We start from the raw sequence: 22,818 nt of genomic DNA, 5'->3' as shown, positions 1-22,818 counted from the left end.
GTTTCGGCGCGCTGACGTGGGCGGATCAAAGCAGCTGCCCGCGCCTTATAAAGCAGTTCGGGCAGCCGGGGCGGGAGACGGTGCCGGCTGAGCAGGAGAGCTCGGGCGAGCGGGCGAGCGCAGGCCCCGGCAGCCGAGCCCCCTCCAGAGCGGCCTGAGTCCGCGCCCCGGTCCCCGAGAGCCCCGAGCCGGCCGCTGCTCGCCAGGATCCCGGGCGTCCTTCTCCTGCCGCAAGTGAAGAGTGCGCCCTCGCCGCCGGCCCAGCAGGGAGAGCGCTCGGGTCCGCTGGGGGCCGCGCTCGCCGCTCCCCGGCCGGCCCCTCCAGGCGAGGGCCCAGGAGGTGAGCTGCGGCCGCGGGCACCGGGCGAGAGCTCCGCGGGGACCTGCCAGGGCGGCGGGGGGCTACGGGCGCCCGAATCCGAGGGGGACGGCGCGATCCCGTCGGGCGCTCGCTCCCGGGTAGGCAAAGCAAGCCCTTTTCCATGCCTCTCCTCCGCCGCTCTCCCAGGCATTCCCCCCACTCACCGCAGTCCCGCGGGGCTGGGGGCGCCGGCTTTATGCGGACGAATGGTGCAGGGGGGCCGTGCATTTCCCGCGGGCCGCCGCAAGCCTACCCACCCCCCTTAAGACCCTCTCGCTCCCAGTCAGCCCGCGGATGAGGTCATGCCCGAGCCACCGCGGGGGTGGGGGACTTGGATCCTGCAGCAGGGGTGTGTGTGGCGGGACGGGAGAGGGTGGCCAAAGGCAGAGAACTACGGCAGTTCCTCCTAAATTGGGGGGTGGGGCGGACGCCTGGCTTTGAGACGGGCCCCCAGAAGCGGCCAGGGAGTGAACCGAGAGTTTGTTTACAGACCTGAGCTCCAGGCTCGGGGGTAGGGAGGAGGAAAGTCCTGTCCCGGCCCCCAGGCACATCTGGAGCCGCTCTGAACATCTGGCGGAGCTCGCGCACGAGCCCCACACCTCCCACCTCCCGGAGCTAAGGTACCTCCAAGACCCTCACGGCCCTTAGGCGCTCGGGGTCGGGCTCAGAGAGGGTTGTATGAGGTACCCCGAGTTCCCTCACCCCACCCTTCCCACTTCCAAAATAACCCCCACCCCTACCGCCGCCCCCTGGCGCACCGTCTGCAGCCCAGCAAACGCATCTCGCGGCCAGGGTCAAAGGCGGGGAGCGGGCCCCACCTCGCTAGGCGTCGCAGGTAACCTTGAAGCAGTGGCTCTGTGTCACGGATTCCCGGGGTCGGCTCTGCGAGCTGCGCAGCGACAGGCTTCAGGCCGGGCCCGCGGCGACCTTCCGCGCGGCGTGGACACGCAGCCCCGGCGCGCAGTGCCGGCTCCAGGCCCAGCGCAGGCTCTTCGGGGAAGGGGAAGCTTTGTGTCTCCCCGCCGGCTTTGGCTCAGAGGAGACAGCCACCTGGCAGCTGGGTTTCCAGGGCCTTCCAGAGCCTCAGCCTTATAACCACCTGCTGCAGCGGGACTGCGGTTACTGCGCTGGCGGTGCCCAGAGTGTGCACAGCCCGGGAAGTTTCCTCCATCGCCCGCTGCAAACGAGGTAGCTTGAACCTTAGCCTCAGGCGGGGAGGAAGGGACCGCTTATCTCTTCAAGACCCTTGGCTTTGACGCGGGCCCACTACGTGCCTGACCCAAGGAAGGTTCCAAGCTGGGCCGGAAGCAAAGGGGTAGGGCGGCTGGGGGGCTGACCACGGCAAGTGGATGTCAGAGTACGACCAGTACTGAGAGGGCACTTACTCTAAACCCCATCCCATCCGCAGATGGGGACACCGGGGCCCAGGAAGAGGACGGGACTTGCCCAAGGTCCCAGGGCTGGGGAGGCCGATCCCACCTGAACCCTGGTTTAGCGCCCCCTGGCGGGCCGGGGGCTCCCAGAAGCGAGGGTGCCCTGACCCGCGAGGCGCAGGCTGAGGGTGACCCAGCGGCCCGCGCGGCTGTCCCAGACACTGTGACACTGGACAGGAATAATCCGTCAGGACCCAGAGGCCCAGGCCAGGAGCCGCCTCCCCCCAGCGACGTGCTGGGGCGGCGAAGGAAGAAGCCCAGGCCCACCGGGGCCGCTCGAAAAGAGCCGAACGAGAGTAGCTTGGAGGCCTGGGTCCCTGTGCGCTGTGACCCAGGTGGCCCTCCTCGCACAGGGCGCGTTGGGCTGAACACAGATCCCCTGCTGTGAGTCCGCGCTCTCCTTTCTCGGCGCGCAGCCCTTTCTCCTCCCCACCCTGGAATGCTGGGGCGCCTCGCGGGGGTGGGGGTGAGCCCACACTTTGGGGGGGTGGAGGTGAGGACAGACAGTGGAGTTTTGATCCTCTCCCTCCCCCCTCCCCATTCAGCCGATATATTTTCTCGTTTTCAGGAACTTAGTAAACGTTCAGGGCCAGCAAGACAAAGGGTTTGGATACAGGCTGGATGGGAAGAGGGGGCACAGTTAGACTGGAAGCCCCGCTGAACCAGCGTCCCCCACCCCTCGCCCCTGCGCCCGGACTCGGCAAGTTTGTAGCAGGCTCCACTGTGTTAGGCGCCCAGCTGCGGGACTCCGGGGGGGGGGGGAATGTAATTCAATTTTCTCGTCGCCTCGCTCTGGGTCAAGGCTCCAGAAAACACTGGGATTTCAGATCTTTGTGTGTGTGTGTGTGCGCGCGCGCGCGCGCGTGTGTGTGCGCGCGCGCTTAAGGCGCACACGTACATGCACACACTATGCAGGTAGAGGTACTAGTGGAGAGGGGAGCTCAATAGTGGAAACTTAGGCCGACCCGCAGACTACTGGAGGCTGGAAAGACCTCAGAAGATGCATGGAGAAATCCAGTCCCTTGTTTTTATAGAAGGGGGAAATTGAGGCTGGGGCGGTGGAAGGCTTGTCCAAGATCACACAGCCAGATGAGAACGCCCCCTTTTCGCTCAAGCGTCCCCACGAAGACGGGCGCCTTCTTTTCCCAACTCCCCAGATCCTTTAGAAAAGGAATCCCTTTGTCTGCTCCTCCCCAGAGGCGAAGGGCTGGGGCTGTATGAACGAACGCCAGGTGTTGGTAAATTTAGGAGAAGCTGAGAAGGGAGTTAATGAGGTGAGAATGGAGACCAAAATTAAAAAAGAAAGAAAGAAAGAACGAAAGAAAAAAGAAAGAAAAATTAAAAAAAAAAAAAAGAAAAAGGAAGAAAAAAAATCCAGAGTAAGCGGCTCTTCAGCATGCAGGCAGGGTAAGATCTGCTCCGCGGCCCCAGGACGCCGCCTGGCGGCCGAATGCGGCATCGCGCCGGCTCCGTGCGCTTCCGGGCTTAGCCAGGGTTTGCCTTCCCCTTCTCCGCTCAGGCTCTGGCCGGCCTGGGCACCATCCGACCCTTTAAAGGGGCACTGCTAGAAGGACTCTGAGACTCAGGACCCTCAACATCTCTCGCTGTACAAAGATCTTTGCTATTCCATTTCTCCAATTCCCTTCCACGGACTGAGAAACTGGTGCCCAGAACAAGCCCCCATTTCCTTGGCTTCTCACCAGACCCCTGGGTAGATGTGGAAGTAGAATACGGGGCATGGACCTGCCGCTTGCTGGCTGAACAACCTCACTCACATCTCCGGGCCTCAGCTGTCTCATCTGTGAGATGGGGTCAGTGATCGTATCTAGCTCACAGAGTTTCTGAGGGGAACAATTGCGAACCCATTAGGTGAACGTTCTGTCTGAAAGCGAGTTGTGCCCCCAGTTTACAGAGGGGGGAAGCTGAGGCCTGGAGGGAAGGAAACCTGCCAAGCCCATAATAATTAATATTGCATAGATGAGAACCCAGGTCCTGGGCCCGGAATCTGCTCCTCCCCTCTCGGGTCCGCGGCCTCCGCCCCCAGCCCCCTGCTCTCCTTTCTGTGCGTCTATCCCCGCTCCCCCTCGGCTGAGTTTCTTTCAGCCTCGCTCTCTGAGTGAGGGTCTCTCTTGCTCTCACTGTCTCTCTGTGCGGTCTCTCCAGTCTCGGGTGCTGCTGCCCCCTCCCTTCCCGCCCGGGGCCGCGCTAGGTGGACACGCCCTCGGGCGCGCGGCGGCGGCGGCACCTCCTTCGAGCCAGACGCCCCCCGCGGCCCGGGCTGTGCGGGGCGGGAGGCACGACGCCCGCCGCGGGCCCGGCCTCCTCCCCGGGCGCCGACCCCTCCTTTGTAATTTGAATAAAACGCGCCCCCCGCCCTCCCCGCGCGGCGCCCGCCCCGCGCGTTGCCTTAACCCGCCGCCTCCGCGCTCTCCCCACTGCAGGCGGCGTGCGCGCAGGACGAGGGACGGCGGCCGGGCGCGCGGCTGGACTTCGGCGCGGCTTCCCCAGGGTGCGACCCCCCGGCGCGCCCGCCGCGCGAGGATGAGGGCGCGGCCGCAGGTCTGCCAGGCGCTGCTCTTCGCCCTGGCGCTCCAGACCAGCGTGTGCTATGGCATCAAGTGGCTGTAAGTAGGGACCTGCGTCCACGCAGATGGGCTCCCGGGGACCAGCGGCTGGGGGCGGTGGAGAGCCTTAAGCAGCCCGCTGCCCGCATCGGGCCCAGGCTCCCAAGATCTGGGGGCAGAAGGTGGCTGGGGGTCGTGGGCCGGTCACTCTTCTTACGCCTCCTTTTCCTTTCCTGGAAAATATTGAGCCAGACAGGGCGTGGAGGGCGACAGAATTACCTTGTCCTGGGCGGCCCGAGACCTCCACCGCCACAGATGGAAACAGAGCGTGGTCAAGGGCCCGAGCGGATCAAGAGGGTTTGTGCCGGGCACACAGGGTCTGCTCCTATTCAGTCTCCTGATCTAGCTGGAGGTCCTCAAACAGTCCGGATCCCTCCACCTGGGTGACCTTGGGCAAGTGTCACTCAGCCCCTGGGAGCCTCAGCGTCCTCCTTGGTCAGAGGAGAGTAAGAGTCTCAGGAGCCTCGGGTCAGATGAGAAAGACCCGGGAGCTGTCAGATGCTGTGCGCCTGTGAAGGGTGGCCGCTTAGATAGAAATTATTAAGGAGTGGCTGGGGGGCGGGAGGCTCCTTTCCGCCCGCGAAAGGGAGTGACTGCTCCGAGCCGGGTTGCGGGCTGTGGGCCCAGCGCACAGGAGAGAGGAGGAAAGCCCAGCCCCTTCCTGGAGGAGCTGCCCTCTGGTCTGGAAGAGATAAGCCCAGGCTGTAAATAACTCCAAGGGCCCTAGGAGCGATCAGGCGGTGTGGTGGGGGGCCCAGAGGAGAGGAGACCCCTTGCGGGGGAGCACACATGCCGGGCCCCACGTAGAATTTTCTAGAATTTTTGGGAGTGGGGCTCCTAGGATGGGCCTGAGGGGTCCGTGGGAGTTTGGCGGGTGCCAGCAGGGGGAGAAGGGCACTCTGGGTGGAGAGCCTCCCTGAGTGGCGGAAAAGGCCAGGACAGGACACGGTGGAGAGTTCCGGGTCGGGGGCGGGGAGCAGATAAGACAGGGGACAGATTATGGGGGCTGGGGAGGGGCTGCGAGGAAGGTCGGTGGATTAGCTGCAAGACAGGCGATCGTGGCTGGGCGGCCAGCAAACGGTCTGGAGGTCACAGGCCCTGCCCCGTCTGGGGCTGAGTTACCGATTAATTGGTGATCCGAGAGGGGGAGCCCCATCATCTTGTTTGCGAGGACAAGCGAGAGCTCAGCGCCCCCCCCCCCCCCCCGCCCCGGGCCCCCCCACCCCCCGGCACCAGAGGCACCAGAGGCACCAGCTCTTCTGTGCTGCTCCTGATTGGTTTTGTGAGAAATCAGCCACTTTCTTTCTGCGGCTGGAACCTGGCACTGTGCCAGCGGGTTAGAACCTCTGATGGGGAGCCATGCCCTCCTGGGCCACCACCACTTCACAGATAAGGAAACCGAGGCCCGGAGAGGGATGGGCTTTGCTCAAGGAGCCTCAGAGGCTGAGAACTGGGCTTGCTTCTAGAGCGTTCCGGGGGACACTGCCTTCCTTTCCTCGCCACCGTGGGAACGCCGAGGTGCTGAGAAATGTGTGACAGGCACAGGCCCCCAAGCTGGCATATAGCCAGGTAGGGTCTGTCACAGATGGCTGGCTAAGCCCCACCTCCGTGCTGTCCCCACCGCACTGCCCAGGCTGCCACAAAAATTGGTACTACTCAGTGGCTGCCTTAAAAGAGCTCCCAGCCCCTTGGGGGAGACAGACGTGTAAAAATGACAAAGTAGGGAGTTCCTGTTGTGGCTCAGTGGTAACGAACCGGACTGGTATCCATGAGGATGCAGGTTCAATCCTGGCCTCGCTCAGTGGGTTACGGATCCAGCGTTGCTGTGAGCTGTGGTGTAGGTCACAGACGTGGCTCGGATCCCTCGTTGCGGTGCCTGTAGGGTAGGCCGGCAGCTGCAGCTCTGATTCGACCCCGAGCCTGGGAACTTCCATGTGCTGTGGGTTCGGCCCTAAAAAGACAAAAAAAAAGTACAAAGCAGACTTTAGACTATGTCCCAGGAGAGGGGCCGTGGGAGCCCAGAGGGAGAGCGGTTACTCCCACCTAGGAGACATGACTTTGGGCCGGGCTTCAAAGGCTTGGTGGGATTTCGAAGCACAAGGAAGGAATGCCAAACAGGCGTCCTAGACCAGAGGAAGAGCGGGGGCAGGATGGTGCGTGTGGGGCAACAGAGAAGCCAGGAATTGCAGGAGCCTGCTAGAAAATCCCCAGAGCTGCAGCCCTTTAATTCTGATAAAACTCCTAGCGGGTGGGTGACCTTCTTATCACTACCATTTTACACAGGAGGAAACTAAGGAACAGAGAGGTTAAGTAACTGGCCCAAGGTCACAGAGCTAGTTAATTAATGGTGGATGTGGGATCAGAAGCCAGGCAGACAGGCTCCACGAAGCCAAACCTCTTGATAGGGGTTAAACTCTTGTTGCTGGAGCTGAAAGATAGAAGCAGGAGAAGGAGTGGAGTTTAAGAATAACAACAGTGTGTGTGTGTGTGTGTGTGTGTGTGTGTACACAGCTATGTATTTGTGACTTTGCTACATGCCAGGCACTGTTCTAAGTGCTTTATGTGTATTATTTCATTTAAATCTCCCAACCACCATGTGAGGGGGGTGCTGCTGTCACACCCAGTCAAGAGAAGAGGCAGCAGAGGCTCAGCGGGTCTTTACTAAAGAGGGTGTCAGCGCTGGTAGGCAGAGGAGGCAGGATTTGGAGTTAGGCTGTCTGGCCCTGTGGCCTCTTGGTTGCAGGGAGTCACAGGATGCTTGGGAACCAGGGAGGGGACCAGTGGGGAAGCTGGGGCCTCATCCAGGAGCCTCGGCTGTCCTGGGGATGTGCCAAGTGAGCCGAAGAGGAAAGGGGCATCGGACATGGGGACTGAAGGGCCACGTGGCCAGCAACCCTGAATGTCCACCTGTGCAGGACCTGGGACTCAGCCTGAGCTTCCTGTGGGCTGGGCGGTAAGGGAGACGGGGTGGAAGCACCTGATCAGAAATAATCTGGGGGATCCCTCCCCACCTCGCCCCCCACCCAAACCAGGTGCTGGGAGACTCAGGCCAGGAAATGAGGGGTGTCCACCCCCTTCTCTGGCTGCCCTGTGGGGGGCAGAGAGAATGGCTCCAGCCCCCGTGAACCACTGGGGCTGCCCCGTGAGAGGAGAGGCCCAGGGTGGCTGGGAGGACCCTTAAAGGCCACTCCAGCTACCCTGGGCAGCCCTGCTGCTCACTCAGGGACTGGGCTTCTGGAGGCAGAGTCCTAAGAGCTGCAGCGGGGACTCTGCTGATGCAGCGTGGCCGGGAGACCTGGGTCCCAACTTGAGCTCTGCCAGTGCACCAGCCTGGAACCAGGCCTTAGGCAAATCAACCACTTTGTCTCTCTGAGCCTCAGCTTCCTCGGCAATAAAATGGGAACGAAAGAGCCCTAGCCTGCGATCTAAGAGGCCTGGGTTCTAGCCGGGCTCTGCCTCTGATTGGCTGGCTGTATGCAGGCCTGGGCAAGCCCTGTCGGCTCTGGGCCTCCGTGTCCCCACTTGCACCATGGGGTGGGGGCACGGAGGCCTGGCGAGGGGCAGTGACTTGCCCCAGGTCGCGATCGTTGGGTGAGCGGCTGAGCTGGAGCCGCAATCCAGGTCTCTGGCCCACGGCACCCGCCTCCCGCTCTTCCCAGGAGAACCCCCGAGCCACCCCAGCGGCACCCTTGGCGTGGGCCTCGCCCGTGAACTCTCCGTTCCCTCCTGTCCTCTCTTCCACCCTCTCCCCGAGCACCCACCCCCAGAGAAATCACGGTGTTTTCAATTAGGGGTCTGCGGCAGCGAGGCTCGCCGGACGGCCGAGATGTCCAGACGGCAGCTCCCCCGCCTCCCGTCCTCTTCCTTGATTACCTCCCCCGGGGGCCTTCGTTAGAAACGGTCATTACCGCCAATTACCAGATGACCGCATCGCCCTCCTCGGCAGTGGAATCCGCTGCCTCCCACCTCCTGATCTCCCGGTCCGCGCGCTCCCAGGAGCCGGCCTCCCCCAGCGCCGCAGCGGGCCGTCCCTCCCGGCCATTCCCGGCCCACCCAGGCCCCCCAGGATGCGCCCTCTTTGTCCTGCTCCCGACCGGGGCCGGCTGCACCTCCTCTGGGCGCATCACCAGGGTCCCTCAGAGCACCTTCTCTCGCCTTCTCACCGGGGGAGCGGGATGCTTGAGGACGTCACAGATGGACAGACTGACCCCCAGAGGGGCCCAGGGTCTCCAGGCCCCGGGAGCCCAGAGCATCCCTTCCCAGGAGCCGCAGCACCCGGTGCCCGGGAGTTGCTTGAACATAAGGTCTCTGCTCACGTTGTCCACTTTCTGACCAGGAGCCCAGGAGAAGGATCTGGAAGGCTGCCACCCTGCTTGGGTCCTCCCTGTGTGCCCTGTGCCATGCGGGGTGTTGCCATCCTTCCGGCAGGGAAGTGGGAAAGCAGCTCAGAGAGGAAGGATGGCAGCTGGGCAAGGCTGATGGGCAGGGCGGGCTCAGGACAGGCTGTATGGATGACCCCCAGCCCAGGAGAGAGGGGACCCGGGAAGGGGGGGCCAGTTCAGGGGAGAACAGCGTCCAAGGAGGCAGAGCACCCAGGCCCTGGTCCCCGCAGCAGCCTCCTCTGTACTGAGTGGGTGATACTCTCAGGGTCCCTCCAGGCCTGAGAATGGGAGGGAATGCGAGACTCTGTAAACTAGGGAGCGCCGTGTCCGCCAGGGCCAGGGGGTCCATGTGCCCAGACCGTGTTCACTAGGTGGAGGCAGAAGGGCTCTAAAAACCAAGAATCAGGTCGAGGGGGTGATTTCTGCCCAGTGGGATCACGCCTCGCCTAGCATGAGCTGCAGGAGTCCAGGCAGCAGTTTCCCCGGGGCATCCTGGCATTGGCGAGGTCAGGCACCCATGCCTGAGGTCTGCATCCAGATACACCAGTGGTTTCTCGGTTCCTGCCTTGGGGTTTAGGGATGGGCCAGGGGACACAGTGAAGAGAGACGGCCCATGCCACCCACAGTCACTCTCAGGCAGGCTGGCTTGTGCCACTCCAATCACAGACATCAGGCCGTGCCTGGGTCTGCTTCCCACGTCTCTGGGAGGATTTCTGTATGTGAGAGTTGTCGGATGGGTGAGGCATGGCAGACACAGGCAAGAGGAAGCAAACGCACATATTAATGCATCATACAGCTCGTATTATCTCATTCAGCCCCTGCAAGACCTCCAGGAGCCCCCATTTTGTGGTTGATGCTCAGAGAGGGGCAGCAACTTGCCCAAGATTGCACAGCGCAGAGAGGTCAGAGCTTGAGCCACAACCCAGGTCTTCTGATTCCCTCTGGTCCAACATTCATGCGGCAACAAGCAAGGGATTCTATTTATAAGGCCCCAATCATTATCATATTTAAGTCTTGCCCTCACCTGTAGAAGTTGAATGTATCATTTTCGTAAAACAGATGAGGACCATGAGGCTCAGAGAGGTTGGGTAACTTACCTAGGTCACACAGCTGGTACCCAAAGCTTGGCATCGTCCCTGGGCCAGCACATGAGCTGGAACGTCGGAGTCATTGCCTTATAAGTGGTAATAGGTCTGTGCAGCCATTAAACCGGGGCTCCTGGAAGAAAGATCTATGTCGTGTCCGTTACCAAATGAGCTGAGGAAGAGTTGGAATTTAGTAAATATTGCTTCTCTGAGTAGATCAAGTTCATTCATTCACTTAGGTACAGGGGCAAGGGGCGAGGCATTCCTGGGCACGGGCATGCTGGCAGGGCAGTCCTTGTCAGAGAAGCTGGGAGTCTGGTGTGGCCGACATGAGGACACGTGGGGAACAGGGCCTAGAGGCTGGAGAGGGCTGGGGGGCAGGTTTTAAGGGGCCTTGAAGGGCAGCCCTTGGCCTTGACAAAGTGGGTGCAGGAGGCTGACTGCAAGTAGAGAAAGACCACCCAGGCGGTCATCTGGTCGCTCCCATCACGAAGCACTGACCGTGTTGTGTCAGCCCTGAGCAGAGCATGTGATACACATGGAGTTAATCCCGCAGACAAGGCTGGGAGATTGTTAGGAAAGGAGATAGGACTTGACTTGCTCAAGGTCACAAGGGGAAAGAAGGAGCCAGGAGACCACCCGGGCCTGGGCTAGTCTTTGGCCCCACGCTGCTTCCCCTGGGGTCTCCGGCCAGGGATTTGGGCAATCCCAGCCTTGCTGGATCTCAGCCCGGACGCTGAGGAAGGTCTGCTGTGGGCGCAGCAAGTGGGACACACAGCCCTTGTGTCTGAAGGTGGGTCCCTTCTTGTCCCCTGTCCCTACAGGGTCTCTGCTGGGTTTCCAAGGACCAGCTGGCCCTAGGGTTGGGGGTTGGTCTATGCGGAGCCCTTTACGGCTGTGGGGTCCCTCTAGCCTCCACTTAGAGGAGGTGCAGCCTGATGCAGCCTGTTCTCCAGAGAAGGCCTGGAAGGAAGGTGAATCCAGGATGGACCCCTGGTCCTAAAGTCTTGGAATCCAAATGCCCAGAGCTGGGATCTGGGAAGGTCTGAGGTCCTCGAATATCACCAGAGTTCATAGAGACCCCCTAGGCCAGTGTTTCCTAAAGCATAGATGAGGGCAGCGTAAAGGGATTTGGAAGTTAAGACCAAACCTGTTGCTTTGCTGCAGGACTTCTCAGAGCCTTTAAAATGTAAATGCGCATTGTTGCTCTTCAAGGGGCTATGTAGTATATCACGTTCCCCGAACATGCTTGACCAGGGATCCCTTTTTTCAGAATACCTCACTGGAACCCATTCTGGGAAATACAGTTTACAGGTACAGAGACAGAGGCCCAGAGAGGGACCGTGACATACCTAAGGTCACACAGCAAATTAATGGCCAAGTCCAATTCATCACAAAATCGAGTGGCTCTTTAATCTTTTCCTAAATCTTTTGCGTGTAGGTGGGATTTTACAGCCTGATACATGCGTTTCATAATTAAATGACGCTATGATGGGACGCTCTGAACTCACACTGTGCATCTAGTAAGTGCTCAGTTAATAGTATGTATTCCGATTATAATAATCCAGCACTTGGCACGGTGCCTGGCACCTTCAGTGTTGGATGAATGTTGCATAAGGAGTAATAACCGGCAGCTGCGTGAGGATTAAATAAGGCCGTGGATGTGAGAGCTTTGTGACAAGAATTTTAAAACCATTTATTGTTAGTGTAATTCTAATAAAGCTTGGAGGATGGAGGCCATGAGCCATGTCATTTGAATGAGAACCCAAGGCCTAGAGAGAGTCAGTGATGTACCCGAGGCCACACGGGGGTGGGGGCCATCGCTCTGCTAGGGACGGGGCTTGGCCTCCTGGTTTCCTGGCTCCTTCCAGCACGGGCTCCAAGCCCGGTGATGGGGGGGACGGGGGGCCCAGCACAGCGGGTGGAGGCAGCGTGGCCCCTCACGGCCCTGGCTTTTCATTGGTTGCTGCCTTCCGGCCTGTGTGCAGGGCGCTGTCCAAGACCCCGGCGGCCCTGGCGCTGAACCAGACGCAGCACTGCAAGCAGCTGGAGGGCCTGGTGTCTGCGCAGGTGCAGCTGTGCCGCAGCAACCTGGAGCTCATGCACACCGTCGTGCACGCCGCCCGCGAGGTCATGAAGGCCTGCCGCAGGGCCTTCGCCGACATGCGCTGGAACTGCTCCTCCATCGAGCTCGCCCCCAACTACCTGCTTGACCTGGAGAGAGGTAAGGGGCCGGGCTGGGGGCGGGGGGCTGCGAGGGCCTGCGAAGTGCGTGCCGGTGGGTGGGTGAATTCAGGCAGAACTCTCTGTGTGTTTGGATAGGTGGGTGAATTCACGGATGGATGGATGGAAGCGTGATGGGCGGATGAGGGAATGGATGGATGATGGGTAGATACACGGATGGGTGGGTGGGTGACTTAATCATGGACATGGGTGTTTGGGCGTGAATTGATGAGTGAATAAACATATAGCGAGTGACTATATCAGGGCGGGGGAGCCTGGATGACGGGGGTACATGCACGTGTACCCCTCATGCCTGAATGGAGGCTTAAACGATGCACAGAAGCTCTGGGGGTGGAGTCTGTCATGAGCCTGGCCTTGGGCCAGACAGGTGTGCTGCAGGTAATGCCAGACCTGCTGCACTGAAGGTGCTGCCGAGGTACAGAGCGGAGTGGGGACTGAAAACCATCTCCGCAGAAGACTTCCTGGAGGAGGTGGCTTCTGGGGTGGATTTGCCGGGGGGGGGGGGGGTCCTGTGTAGCACAGAGAGGCTTTGTCTGGGCTCGAACGCCCCAGGGGATCTGATCTCTCTCCTACACGGTGACAGCAGGCTGTTTGTGCAGCACTTTACAAAGCTTCCTTGCTTCCCGAATGATCTGAACTCCAGAGCAAGCCTGTGAGGTAGGTATGATCAGTCCCATTCTACAGTTAGGGAAACTGAGGCTTGAGAAGGAGGGTGATTTGCTTGGACCCCAGGTCGGGACACCCCACAGCCGAGGCACTTTGGGCTCAGGATTAATTTGCTCAGGCTGCTGTAACAGAGCAGCAGGCACCAGGAGGCTTCTAACAACGGAAATGTATTATCTCACGGTGCTGGAGGCAGGAAGTCTTGAAATCAGAGGCGGAGTGTCAGCGGGGCTCCCTCTGAAGGCACTGGAAGAGGATTCTTGCCTGCCTCTTAGCTTGAGGGGGCTGCGGCAGTCTTCTGTGTCCTGTGGCTTGTAGCTGCCTCCATCAGCTCCTGCCTCTGTCTCCTGGCCTCCCCACCTCTATGCCTCTGTGCCCCACTTCCCTTTGTCCTATAAGGACACGGTCGTTGCACTAGGGCCCACCCTGGTCCATCGCATGACCTCATCTTAGCTCAGTCATACCTGCAAAGACCTCATTTCCAAATAAGGTTCTGGAGGCCACACCTGCAGCATGTGGAGGTTCCCAGGCTAGGGGTTGAGTCGGAGCTGCAGCTGCCGGCCTACCCCACAGCCACAGCCACGCAGGATCCGAGCTGCATCTGCAATCTGTGCCGCAGCCTGTGGCAACACCCGATCCTTCACCTGCTGAGCGAGGCCAGGGATCCCAACGGCCTCCTCGCGGACCCTAGGTTGTGCTCTTAACCTGCCAAGCCACAGCCAGAACTCCTTGGCCGTGTCTTTTCAGGGGACACGTTTCACCCCACAGCAGGCTCCCAGCTCACTTGGCTTTGAGGCGCTTGGGGACTGAGCCTTCGCTTCCCGAAAGCAGCCCCACCACCGAGTGCAGGGCAAGCAGGGGCAAAGGGTGGCCTGTGAGTGTGTGAGTGAGTGTGTCTGTGGGGATGCTGGCTTTGTGAGTGAGTGTGCCGGTCAGCTTGTGGCTTCGAAGGAGGATGGCGGAGTGACAGATGCGTGGTCATAGGGCTGTCCTCCACCTGCTGTCCTCCACCTGCTCGCGGCCCCTGTCCCTGCCTGACCCCGCAGAGGCAAGGAGGGGCCCTGTCCCTGGGCCACCCAGCCCCTGCTGACCCCGCATCTCCCCACAGGGACCCGGGAGTCAGCCTTCGTGTATGCGCTGTCGGCGGCCGCCATCAGCCACGCCATCGCCCGGGCCTGCACCTCCGGCGACCTGCCCGGCTGCTCCTGCGGCCCCGTCCCAGGTGAGCCACCCGGGCCCGGGAACCGCTGGGGAGGATGTGCGGACAACCTCAGCTACGGGCTCCTCATGGGGGCCAAGTTTTCCGATGCTCCTATGAAGGTGAAAAAAACAGGATCCCAAGCCAATAAACTGATGCGTCTACACAACAGTGAAGTGGGGAGACAGGTAACCACCCACCCACCCACCCCAGATGGTTGTGCTTGTGCCACGTGGCTGGAAAAGGGCCACCCAGTGTGCCCCAGTGGAGCGGGTGGTGGGGGGACGGGCCCTGATCTGTCCACACTGATGTGCTCCCGGCCTCCCCTGGCTCCTCCCTCTCCAGGCGCTCGGGGCTTACCTGGCTCCTCCTCCTCCAGGGGGTCCACCAGGATTTGGGTTGGAGAGTGTTGCCGAGCAGAAGGAGCACTGAGCTGGGAGTCGGGAGCTCTGAGTTTCTGCCCTGGCTCCGGCATTAAACTCGCTGTGTGATGCTGGGCCAGTCACTTCCTCTGTGGCCTCAGTTATTCCCATCTCTGAAATGGGGTGGCTTGGTGCTCTCTCGTCCCCATTAACCACGTTCCTCGGCCTCTTCCTGCAGGGCTGTGGGAGGCAGGTGGAGAGGGCTGAGGGGCAACAGAGCCTCAGCTCAGGAGTGGTCTCCTAGGATCTAAGGATCTAACGGAGATGCCCTCCCAGCGCCAAAACCCACCCAACCTCCAAAACCCGCTTTCCCTCCCTGTCTGGTCTTATCAGTGTGTCACTCACTCCCACCTCATCCCACAGAAGGTTCGGGTGAATGCGTCCGTGAATGAATGGACCTTTTTATGTTTTCAAAATTAAATACAAAAAAAGCTTTCTGCCCGTCTGTGTGCCAGACACTGGCCCTCTCCCTGGGCCGCTTGATTCATTTTCTCCCCCACAGTCTGCAAAACCAGCCTGTGAAGAGGTCCTGTAGCCCTCCTTACAGACAGGTGCTGGTCCCGGCTGGCCGGCCTGTCAGGGCGGGGGCATCTCACGGCCTCCACCCTGCAGCCCCCTGTGGCCCGGGGTACAGCAGCACCAAGTGAGGCAGAAAGAGCTTAGGTGACTCGGCCAAGGACACACAGTGTGATGGAGCCCAGGTCTGTGGGACTCCAAGTCCAGAGGTTTCCACGTCCGCACCTTCCTCTCTCCCTATTAGAAGGATTCTAGGATGTCCAGGCCATCCTTGGACGGTTGGGGAAACGGAGGCCGAGCCATCCTGCGGGTCTGAAGCAGGGCCTGGCTGGGGACCCAGGACTCCTGCCCCCCACCCTTGGAAATCCAGGGGTGGCCCTTCACCCGGCCCTCCTTCCAAGAACCCGGCCCCTCTCCTGCCCGCAGCTGAGCCTGAGCCACATGCCGCCAGGGCACAGCCGTCCCCTCCCGCAGCGCAGGCCAGACAGGGTCAGCCTCAGGAGCACATCGGGCCTGTCCAGGGGCCCGGATGCCAAGGAGCGGGCCTCCCTGGGGCCGTCTGCACAGGGCGCTCTCCCCCTCCCGGAAGCCGCCGGGCCTCAGGAGCCTGGGCCCCGCCGCGCCCTCTGACCTGCACAGGTCACCTTTCTCTGAGGACGCACAAGTGCCCCGCAGTGCACGTCATGAGGTGCTCTCCGCAGCCTTTGCTGAGACAGTTCCAGACTTTAGACCCAGGGTGCCCTCATCCCCCACTTCCTGGCTCTGGGACAGGGAGGGAGCTGGACCTCGACCAGCTTCCTAAGGCCCTGAATGATTTTGGGCAAGTCCCCACCCGTGAGCCTCAGTGTCCCCATCTTTTTGCTGCAGGGCTCGGCCCGGGACCCAGAACCCTTGCAGCAGAGTGCCGCAGGGAGTGGGGCTTAGACCACGGAACCGAACGGCCTGCAGAAGGCACCGGTTTGTGTCCCTTGGGGAGAGGAAGAGAGTGGGACAGAGTCACGTCCAAAGCCAGGGCTAGAGTGGCCCCAGGCCCCGGGCCCAAGCCGCCCCCTCCACCACAATGCTTTCTTAGACTGATTTCGCAAAACCAATATTGGTGTAACATGTATAGTTCACAAAACTCTTTCGTATGTGTCATCTCGTTGAATCCTTTCAACGACTCTGCAAGGTGGCAGTCGCGCACCTGCTCCGCTCACGTGAAGACAGGCCCTGAGTGGTGATCTGGCCCCAGGTGGCAGAGGGGAAGGTCAGCCAGGCCAGGGAGCCCACCCCGAGCACCCACCTGCGCCCCCCTTCCTCAGCCTCCCCTCCTTCCTTCTCTTCTTTGTCCCTCTCTTTTCTTGCAGCAAGCATTTTGTGAGAGAGGAAAAAAACATGGAAGGATGAAAAGCCATGGCTTTTGGAATCACCCGCAGACCTGGGTTCAAATCCCAGTCCAGGATCTTCTAGCTGTGTGGCCTTGGGCATAAGACTCAGCCTCTCTGAGCCTTCATTTCTCCTCTCTCTCTCTCTTTGCTTTTTAGGGCCGTGGCAAATGGAAGCTCCCAGGCGAGGGGTTGAATTGGAGCTACAGCTGCCGGTCTATGCCACAGCCACAGCAATTCGGGATCCGAGCCACGTCCGTGACCTACACTATAGCTCACAGCAATGCCAGATCCTTAACCCACTGAGAGAGGCCAGGGATCGAACCCACAGCCTCATGGTTCCTAGTCAGGTTCATTACCGCTGAGCCGCAATGGGAACTCCCCATTTCTTCTTTTCTTAAATGGGGAAATTAATGCCATACCTCCCATGAAGGGCTTCTGTGATGATTAAGCCACTTTAAGTGGGAGAGCACTTGGCAGAGTAGGTGTTTACCTGGCATCTGTTACCCCTCCCAGCTGCCCCCCAGGTTGGAGGAGGAGCTAAGGACCCAGGACATTCCCCAGCTTGAGAGCAAAAAGCCCGAGACTTGAGGCCCGGAGCAGGTGGTGACTCCCTGAGTGCACCCGGCAGGCGAAGGGGTGGGGCAGGGCCCCGGGCAGGCCGGGGGGTGACTCTGGCCGCCCAGCCCGACGCCGTCCCCTGTCCGCAGGCTCTGCGCGCCTCTCTGGAGATGAAGTGTAAGTGCCACGGGGTGTCTGGCTCCTGCTCCATCCGCACCTGCTGGAAGGGGCTGCAGGAGCTTCAGGATGTGGCCTCAGACCTCAAGACCCGCTACCTGTCGGCCACCAAGGTAGTACACCGACCCATGGGCACCCGCAAGCACCTGGTGCCCAAGGACCTGGACATCCGGCCTGTGAAGGACTCGGAGCTGGTCTATCTGCAGAGCTCCCCTGACTTCTGCATGAAGAACGAGAAAGTGGGCTCCCACGGGACGCAGGACAGGTAAGGACAGGGAGAGCCCCGGCAGAAAGGGGTGGCCCACGCCCCACCCCAGCTCAGGGCTCGGCACACAGTCGGACCTCTGTTGGCATTTGGAGGATGGAGGGGCACCCCCCCATTGATTGCCAGGTGGAGGTGTGGGGTCCCAGGGTCCCCCCAGCAGAGGTCCTGGGAGTGGCTGTGTACACCTCGCCCAGGCCAGGCCCCCCGCACCTGCCCCCTGGGGGGAGAGGGGACAGAGGGGGAGAGACAATGACTAGATTTGGAGACAGGGGCTGGGAAGGAGGCTGCCTGACAGAAGAGAGGCCTCGGTAAATATTTACCAACTAAGTGAAGGACAAATGTCATACAGCCTGGTGGTTGGACAAATGAACAGAGGCACAAGGGCAGGTGGGGCAGCGGCCAGCCCGGGGTGGCACCGGAGGTCTGCCCTGTGTGGAGGCAGAACCAGGGCAGCAGAGGGGCCGCATTTGGTGGAGAGACAAGGTCCCCAAGTCGCCCGCCCTACCTTCACCCACCTCCCAGGCCCCCGCTCTTGCCCCCTTGTCCCCCGTTTCAGAGCTGGGGCCGGGGTCCTCACAGGGTCCCATCACAGCTGCTGACCTGGTTCCGGCCAGGCGAGAGGGAGGGAGCCAGGGGTGACTCACAGACCTGCTGCCGTGTGCCTGGTGGGGCTGGTGGGGATTCAGGGGAGCAGCTCTTCCCAGAGATGGTTCTGGAGGAATCCAGTCCTGAAATGCGGTGAAGAAATGGCTCTGCAGTCAGATATGTTGGGAAATTCTCTTTGGCCATTTGCAAGGCACAAGAACACATGGAGGGCTCTGAGGAATTCCCACGGTAAGGGATCTGTCAAAGCCAGTGTTTCCCAGAGGTGTTTGGCTGTGGAACTCTTATTAAGAAGCCCCCTAATAGCATTCCGCCAAACTAGTGTTCTTCAGGGTTAAAAGAATATTGAACCAGAGCGAGGGTGTCTGAGAACGTGTCTGGCACATAGTTGATGCCTGGCCAGCATTCACTTCCTCCTCAGCCCACGATCCTGTCTCCGGGAGAGGGGGGCTGCTTTGGGGGGCTCTGTCCGCACGGGCCAGAGCCGCGGGCTCTGTGAGGAGGCCCAGGCTCCCATCTGGAGGCCAGATTGAGGGGGTCGGGCACAGCGGAGATGGAATCGGGTCAGGCCGGGGAGGCGGGAGGGAGCGAGAGTCTGGGCGGAGGGTAGGTGTGATGAGGATAGGGTGACGGGAGGATTCTAGAACCCAGAGGACTTGGGGGGAGCCCACTGAGGACCCCAGAGCAAAGAGAGGGTCTTTGCCCGTGTGAGTGTGTGGTGTGTGTAGGTGGGTGGGTGTGAGACGCTACAGCTTCCCGGCTGCAGGACCTTGTGCAAATCCCTTCACTCACCTGAGGCTCGGTCTCACCTGTGACCCAGGGACGTTCCTTCCACCTGGGAGGGTTGGCCAGCGATGCTAATCACACTTACTAAGCAGCCCCTCCAGGCTGGGCAGTGTCAGTGTCGCCGTCCCCTCTCCCCATCCCCAGGCTGCCCTGCTTCTTCCTTCGCAGTTGCCCTTGACTCTGCCCTTAGCCCTTGCCCCCAGACTACTGATGAGAGGCCCCATCCCACCACACCGCTGCCTCCCTTGCTTTCTTCCAGTGGCCTCCCCACCACCACCCCCACCCAGGTCTCCTGCCCTGCTCAGCCCTCTAAGGGCAGCTGCAGACAGTGTATGACTCAGCTTTTTCTGCAGTAACAAACAGCCCCAATAACTGTGCTTATAACCACAGGCACGTCTTGCACTTGTCACATGGGGCTCTGGCTGGCTCCAGGGAGGGGGAGGGACCTCAGATGTTCAGATTGTGTTAGAGGGAAAATGAGGAACCCAGAGGGACCCTGACCCAGCCTGGACATTAAGGAAGGCTTCCTGGAAGAAGGGAAAATGTGAGCTTTACTAGGTTAGGGATTCGGGGTGCAGCAGGTTGGATGCAGATAAGACTTATTCACTGTCAGAGGCAGGTGCACAGCTGGTCCACACGGCTGGCCCCCTGGCTGGGTGAGATGCTCTTCTCACGTCCAACCTGGTGAACTGAGGCCTCCGCAGCAGTCCGTATTCCAAACGCTGGCCCCTCTGGTCCTGTTTCTTCCGGAGGCCCCCGCGCCTCTGAAACCTGCCCTTCTCCAGGCCCCACCCTCCCCAACTCCCCCTCACGGGCACCGTCGCAGACTTGGTCTGACTCAGGCTGGAGGCCAGGTTTCAAACATTGCATGTCAGGGGTCCAGAAATACAAGATGCAACTCCGCCCCTTTCATCACCCTTTCCTGGAGGAGTCGCCCAGAGCCCTTCAGGATAAGGCTGAGGGGGACTGATGGTGCTGAGTGACTAAACAAAGCCCAGAAAGGTTAAGTGACTTGCCTTAAATCACACAGCTATTAAGCAGCAGAGCTGGGACTTGAACCCAGGTCTGTCTGGCTCTAGGGCGTGTGTTCCTCCTGCTGTTCCCGCCTCCCTCCTGCCCTGAACCGCTTATGCCCCGCACGAAGGTCCCCGTCAGCTCCTGACGCCCCCTCCAAGGGTTCCCCCCCGTCCCTCCCCGTGGCTCCTTCTCAGTTCAGGCCTCGGCTTCTCTTGCTCAGCTGCTGCCCAGCCTCCTCCGCAGCCTCCCTGCCTCCAGCCCTGCTCCTCCCGCCTGTCTCTCACTCCCCTTAGATTAGGTCATGTCAGAGTCTTCGTTCTTTGCCACCCAGACCTTTCCCTTCTCTCCAGAAATGGCCTGGATGCCCCACCCGCTCCAGGAGGCCTTCCTGGCTCCGTGCTCACCCCACGTGATGCTGGGCAAGCCCCCTCCTCCCTTAGCTTCCCCATCAGGGAACAGGAGGCTGGATTGGGTCACCTCTGGGGCTTTGCCCATCTCAGACATTCTGCGATTCCTTGGTCTGCGTGGCTCTGGGGACCTCGCTGCCTCCCACGTCCTAAGCCCCGCTGGAGCAGATGCCTACCTGCACAGATGTTTCTTCGCTAGACAGGAGAACTGATGGCGAGGATAGTGGGGTTTTAAAAGGGCCTTCAGTGCCTTCTTCGAGCACGGGAGTGATTCAGGAAGAAATGCAGCCCCTGGCAGCCCGGGGGTTCTCTGGCCTTTTGAGGGGGAAGAATATGCACTAGACTGGATTTCAGGGCCTCGGAGCTTGAGCCCTGCTTCTCGGCAAACTCCCGTGAGGCCTTGAGCAGCCCTCTGCCCCTCCCTGAGCCTGTTTCCATCTGTAAAATGGGCACAGTAATTCCACTGAACCAAGGACCCCGCATGCCTCCAATAAGATCAGATACTGAGAGAAGGGCCTGGTACACAGTGGGACAAATGATTGGCAGACCGAGTACCCAATTTCCTCACATCCAGGGCTGTTAGTTTGTTTCAGGAGGTATCCTAGGCTTCTCACCATAAAACAACCTTCCCATTTGTTAAAATATAATTAAGAATTAAATATGAAGATGGGATTACCAGACAGGGGTTTGAGACACTTCCAGAGTCCTTAGAAGTAGACACTGCAGGAAAAAAGACACCGCCAAGGAAACAAAACACCCGCATCATTTTGATAAGTGCCTCTTCGACATACAGGGGCAAGTGACAAGGACCCAAGGGAGGAGGGTTACTTTACGTTCCCCCAAGCCCAAGATGCCAGCCCAGGGGGGCCCTGAGGCTGCAGCTCTGGAGGCGGGGAGGCTGGGGCTGCCTGGCTGGGAGTGGGGGGCGGAGGGGTGACGAGCATGCCCAGTGACCTCCCCTCCCCTTGCAGGCAGTGCAACAAGACATCACAAGGCAGTGACAGCTGCGACCTCATGTGCTGTGGACGCGGCTACAACCCCTACACCGACCGCGTCGTGGAGCGGTGCCACTGCAAGTACCACTGGTGCTGCTACGTCACCTGCCGCAGGTGCGAGCGCACCGTGGAGCGCTACGTCTGCAAGTGAGGCCACGTCCCTCTTGGGGCCCCGGGAGGCCAGTCCAGGGCCCTGGCGCCACCCCGCGGACTCTGGCTTGTGATGCCAGTGCGTGGAAGGAGGCGAGGCATGCGCTTCGCTTCCACTTGGAAGCCACCCGGCGCCGAAGGCCCGGCCACCCGGGGAAGGAGGGCCAGGACATCAAAGGAAGCCGACAAGATTAAAAATAACCTGGCAGCCCAAGGCCCCGGAGGGCCCACTTGCTGCCTTCCAGGCGAGTCTAAAACGCCAAGGGCGTGGGTTTGGCAAGACTGCTATGGACCCGACCTTTCACAGCCAGAGACACCAGCCTCCTGGGGAGTGACGGGAGGGGTCGGCCTGCCCTCCCCAGAATGTTCTGCAGGCCTAGCCCTCGAGACCCACCCCCCCACGCACCCCCAGAGTCCGTGCCTGCTGGGCCCACCACATGGAACCACTAGCTTGGGTTGTAAATGTTTCTATGTTTTGTTTTTGTTTTTGTTTTTTTTTCTTTCTCTGGGATATGGGAGCTACAGAAATATTTATAAAACATAGCTTTTTTCTTTGGGGTGGCTGGCCTCAATTCTTCTTTATATATTTTATATATATAAATATATATATATGATGATGATCTATATTTTAAACAAGCTTTTTAAACAGCTGTATGAAATAAATGCTGGGAACCCCAGCCTGCCCCTGCAGTGTCTGGCCTCCTCAAGTGAACTGGGCGGATCCCGGGGTTGGTGGGGTGACTGCTCTGATTTCCAGGCAAGGCGGTGTCCGATTGATGTCCTACCCCCACTCCCTGCGCCTGGCTCTGGCCCTGATCTCCTTGCAAGATCCCCCGGTCAAGGGCAAGGACAGATGTCTTGAAACCCAAACCCAGCTGGCAGACTCTTTGTTCCCCAGGGACACAGGGACAGGCATACTTAGCCTGGCCGTGTCATCAGACCTGCTAAGTGGCTTCAAGAGCAAACCTACCCCAGGAGCTGGGGACGCAGACCTCAGGGAGGTGGTGGCAGAGCTCAGCTCCAGCCAGCCCTGGCGGGGTTTCTGTGTCACCGTGGGGAAAGCCTTTCCCTCCCTGGCCGCAGGCTCCCAGTCGGAGATAAGGTGGTGGCTGGGAAGGGACCCCGGCCTCCTGCCTGGACCAGGCTGGCTGCAGTGGGCGTGGTGGCTGGATTCCTGTGCGGTTTTGAAGGTGATCCAGCCTGGAGTTCTGGGCAGAGGCGGGGCTGAGATGCACATCTGGACATGGGCACCAATTTGGCACTGAGGGAGGGGAGAGAAAAGCAAAGAGGACCAAGGCTTGGGCCTGGGGCACTTCCACTCTGCGAGTCAGTGAGATGAAGGGGAACAGAGGCCAAGAGACCAGGAGGTAACAGCCAGGGAGATGAAGAATCCTGGGGGTCGGAGTTCCCATCATGGCTCAGTGGTTAATGCACCCGACTAACATCCATGAGGATGCGGGTTCGATCCCTGGCCTCACTCAGTGGGTTAAGGATCCAGTGTTGCCGTGAGCTGTGGCGTAGGTCACAGACACGGCTTAGATCTGGCGTTGCTGTGGCTCTGGCGT

General features: G+C 60.2%; 1 protein-coding gene across 6 annotated transcripts; it reads left to right on the top strand.

The window, feature by feature from the left end:
* Positions 1-74: 74 nt before the first annotated feature.
* On the top strand, positions 75-21,813 carry WNT11 (Wnt family member 11). 6 transcript variants are annotated; one of them, XM_005667138.4, is made up of 6 exons: positions 75-340; positions 4,236-4,418; positions 11,874-12,109; positions 13,901-14,178; positions 17,003-17,295; positions 21,080-21,813. In XM_005667138.4, the coding sequence occupies exons 2-6, from the start codon at positions 4,336-4,338 to the stop codon at positions 21,252-21,254; spliced, it is 1,065 nt and encodes a 354-aa protein (XP_005667195.1). In that variant the 5' UTR covers positions 75-340; positions 4,236-4,335; the 3' UTR covers positions 21,255-21,813. The 6 variants fall into 6 exon arrangements, 5 of the variants coding, with proteins under 5 accessions (XP_005667195.1, XP_084831481.1, XP_013834602.1 ...); XM_013979148.3 differs by lacking the exon at positions 75-340 and adding an exon at positions 825-981; XR_014814745.1 differs by lacking the exon at positions 75-340 and adding an exon at positions 1,713-2,178 and having other exon boundaries at positions 13,901-14,014.
* Positions 21,814-22,818: the final 1,005 nt, after the last annotated feature.

This window comes from Sus scrofa, chromosome 9 (genome assembly GCF_054392235.1).
Source record: "Sus scrofa isolate SSC_HxYL_T2T_F1_AM1 chromosome 9, Sscrofa_HxYL_maternal_Yorkshire_Landrace_v2.0, whole genome shotgun sequence".
Lineage (NCBI taxonomy): Eukaryota > Metazoa > Chordata > Mammalia > Artiodactyla > Suidae > Sus > Sus scrofa.
Note: the sequence above shows the minus strand (reverse complement) of the source record. Positions and strands in the feature narration are given on the sequence as shown.

Bases quoted from the DNA above. Each gene is read 5' to 3' on its own strand.
- WNT11 (XM_005667138.4), top strand. From the start codon at position 4,336: ATGAGGGCGCGGCCGCAGGTCTGCCAGGCGCTGCTCTTCGCCCTGGCG. The intron at 12,110-13,900 runs GTAAGGGGCCGG...ATCTCCCCACAG, and splicing joins CCTGCTTGACCTGGAGAGAG to GGACCCGGGAGTCAGCCTTC. The intron at 14,179-17,002 runs GTAACCACCCAC...CCCTGTCCGCAG, and splicing joins ACAGTGAAGTGGGGAGACAG to GCTCTGCGCGCCTCTCTGGA.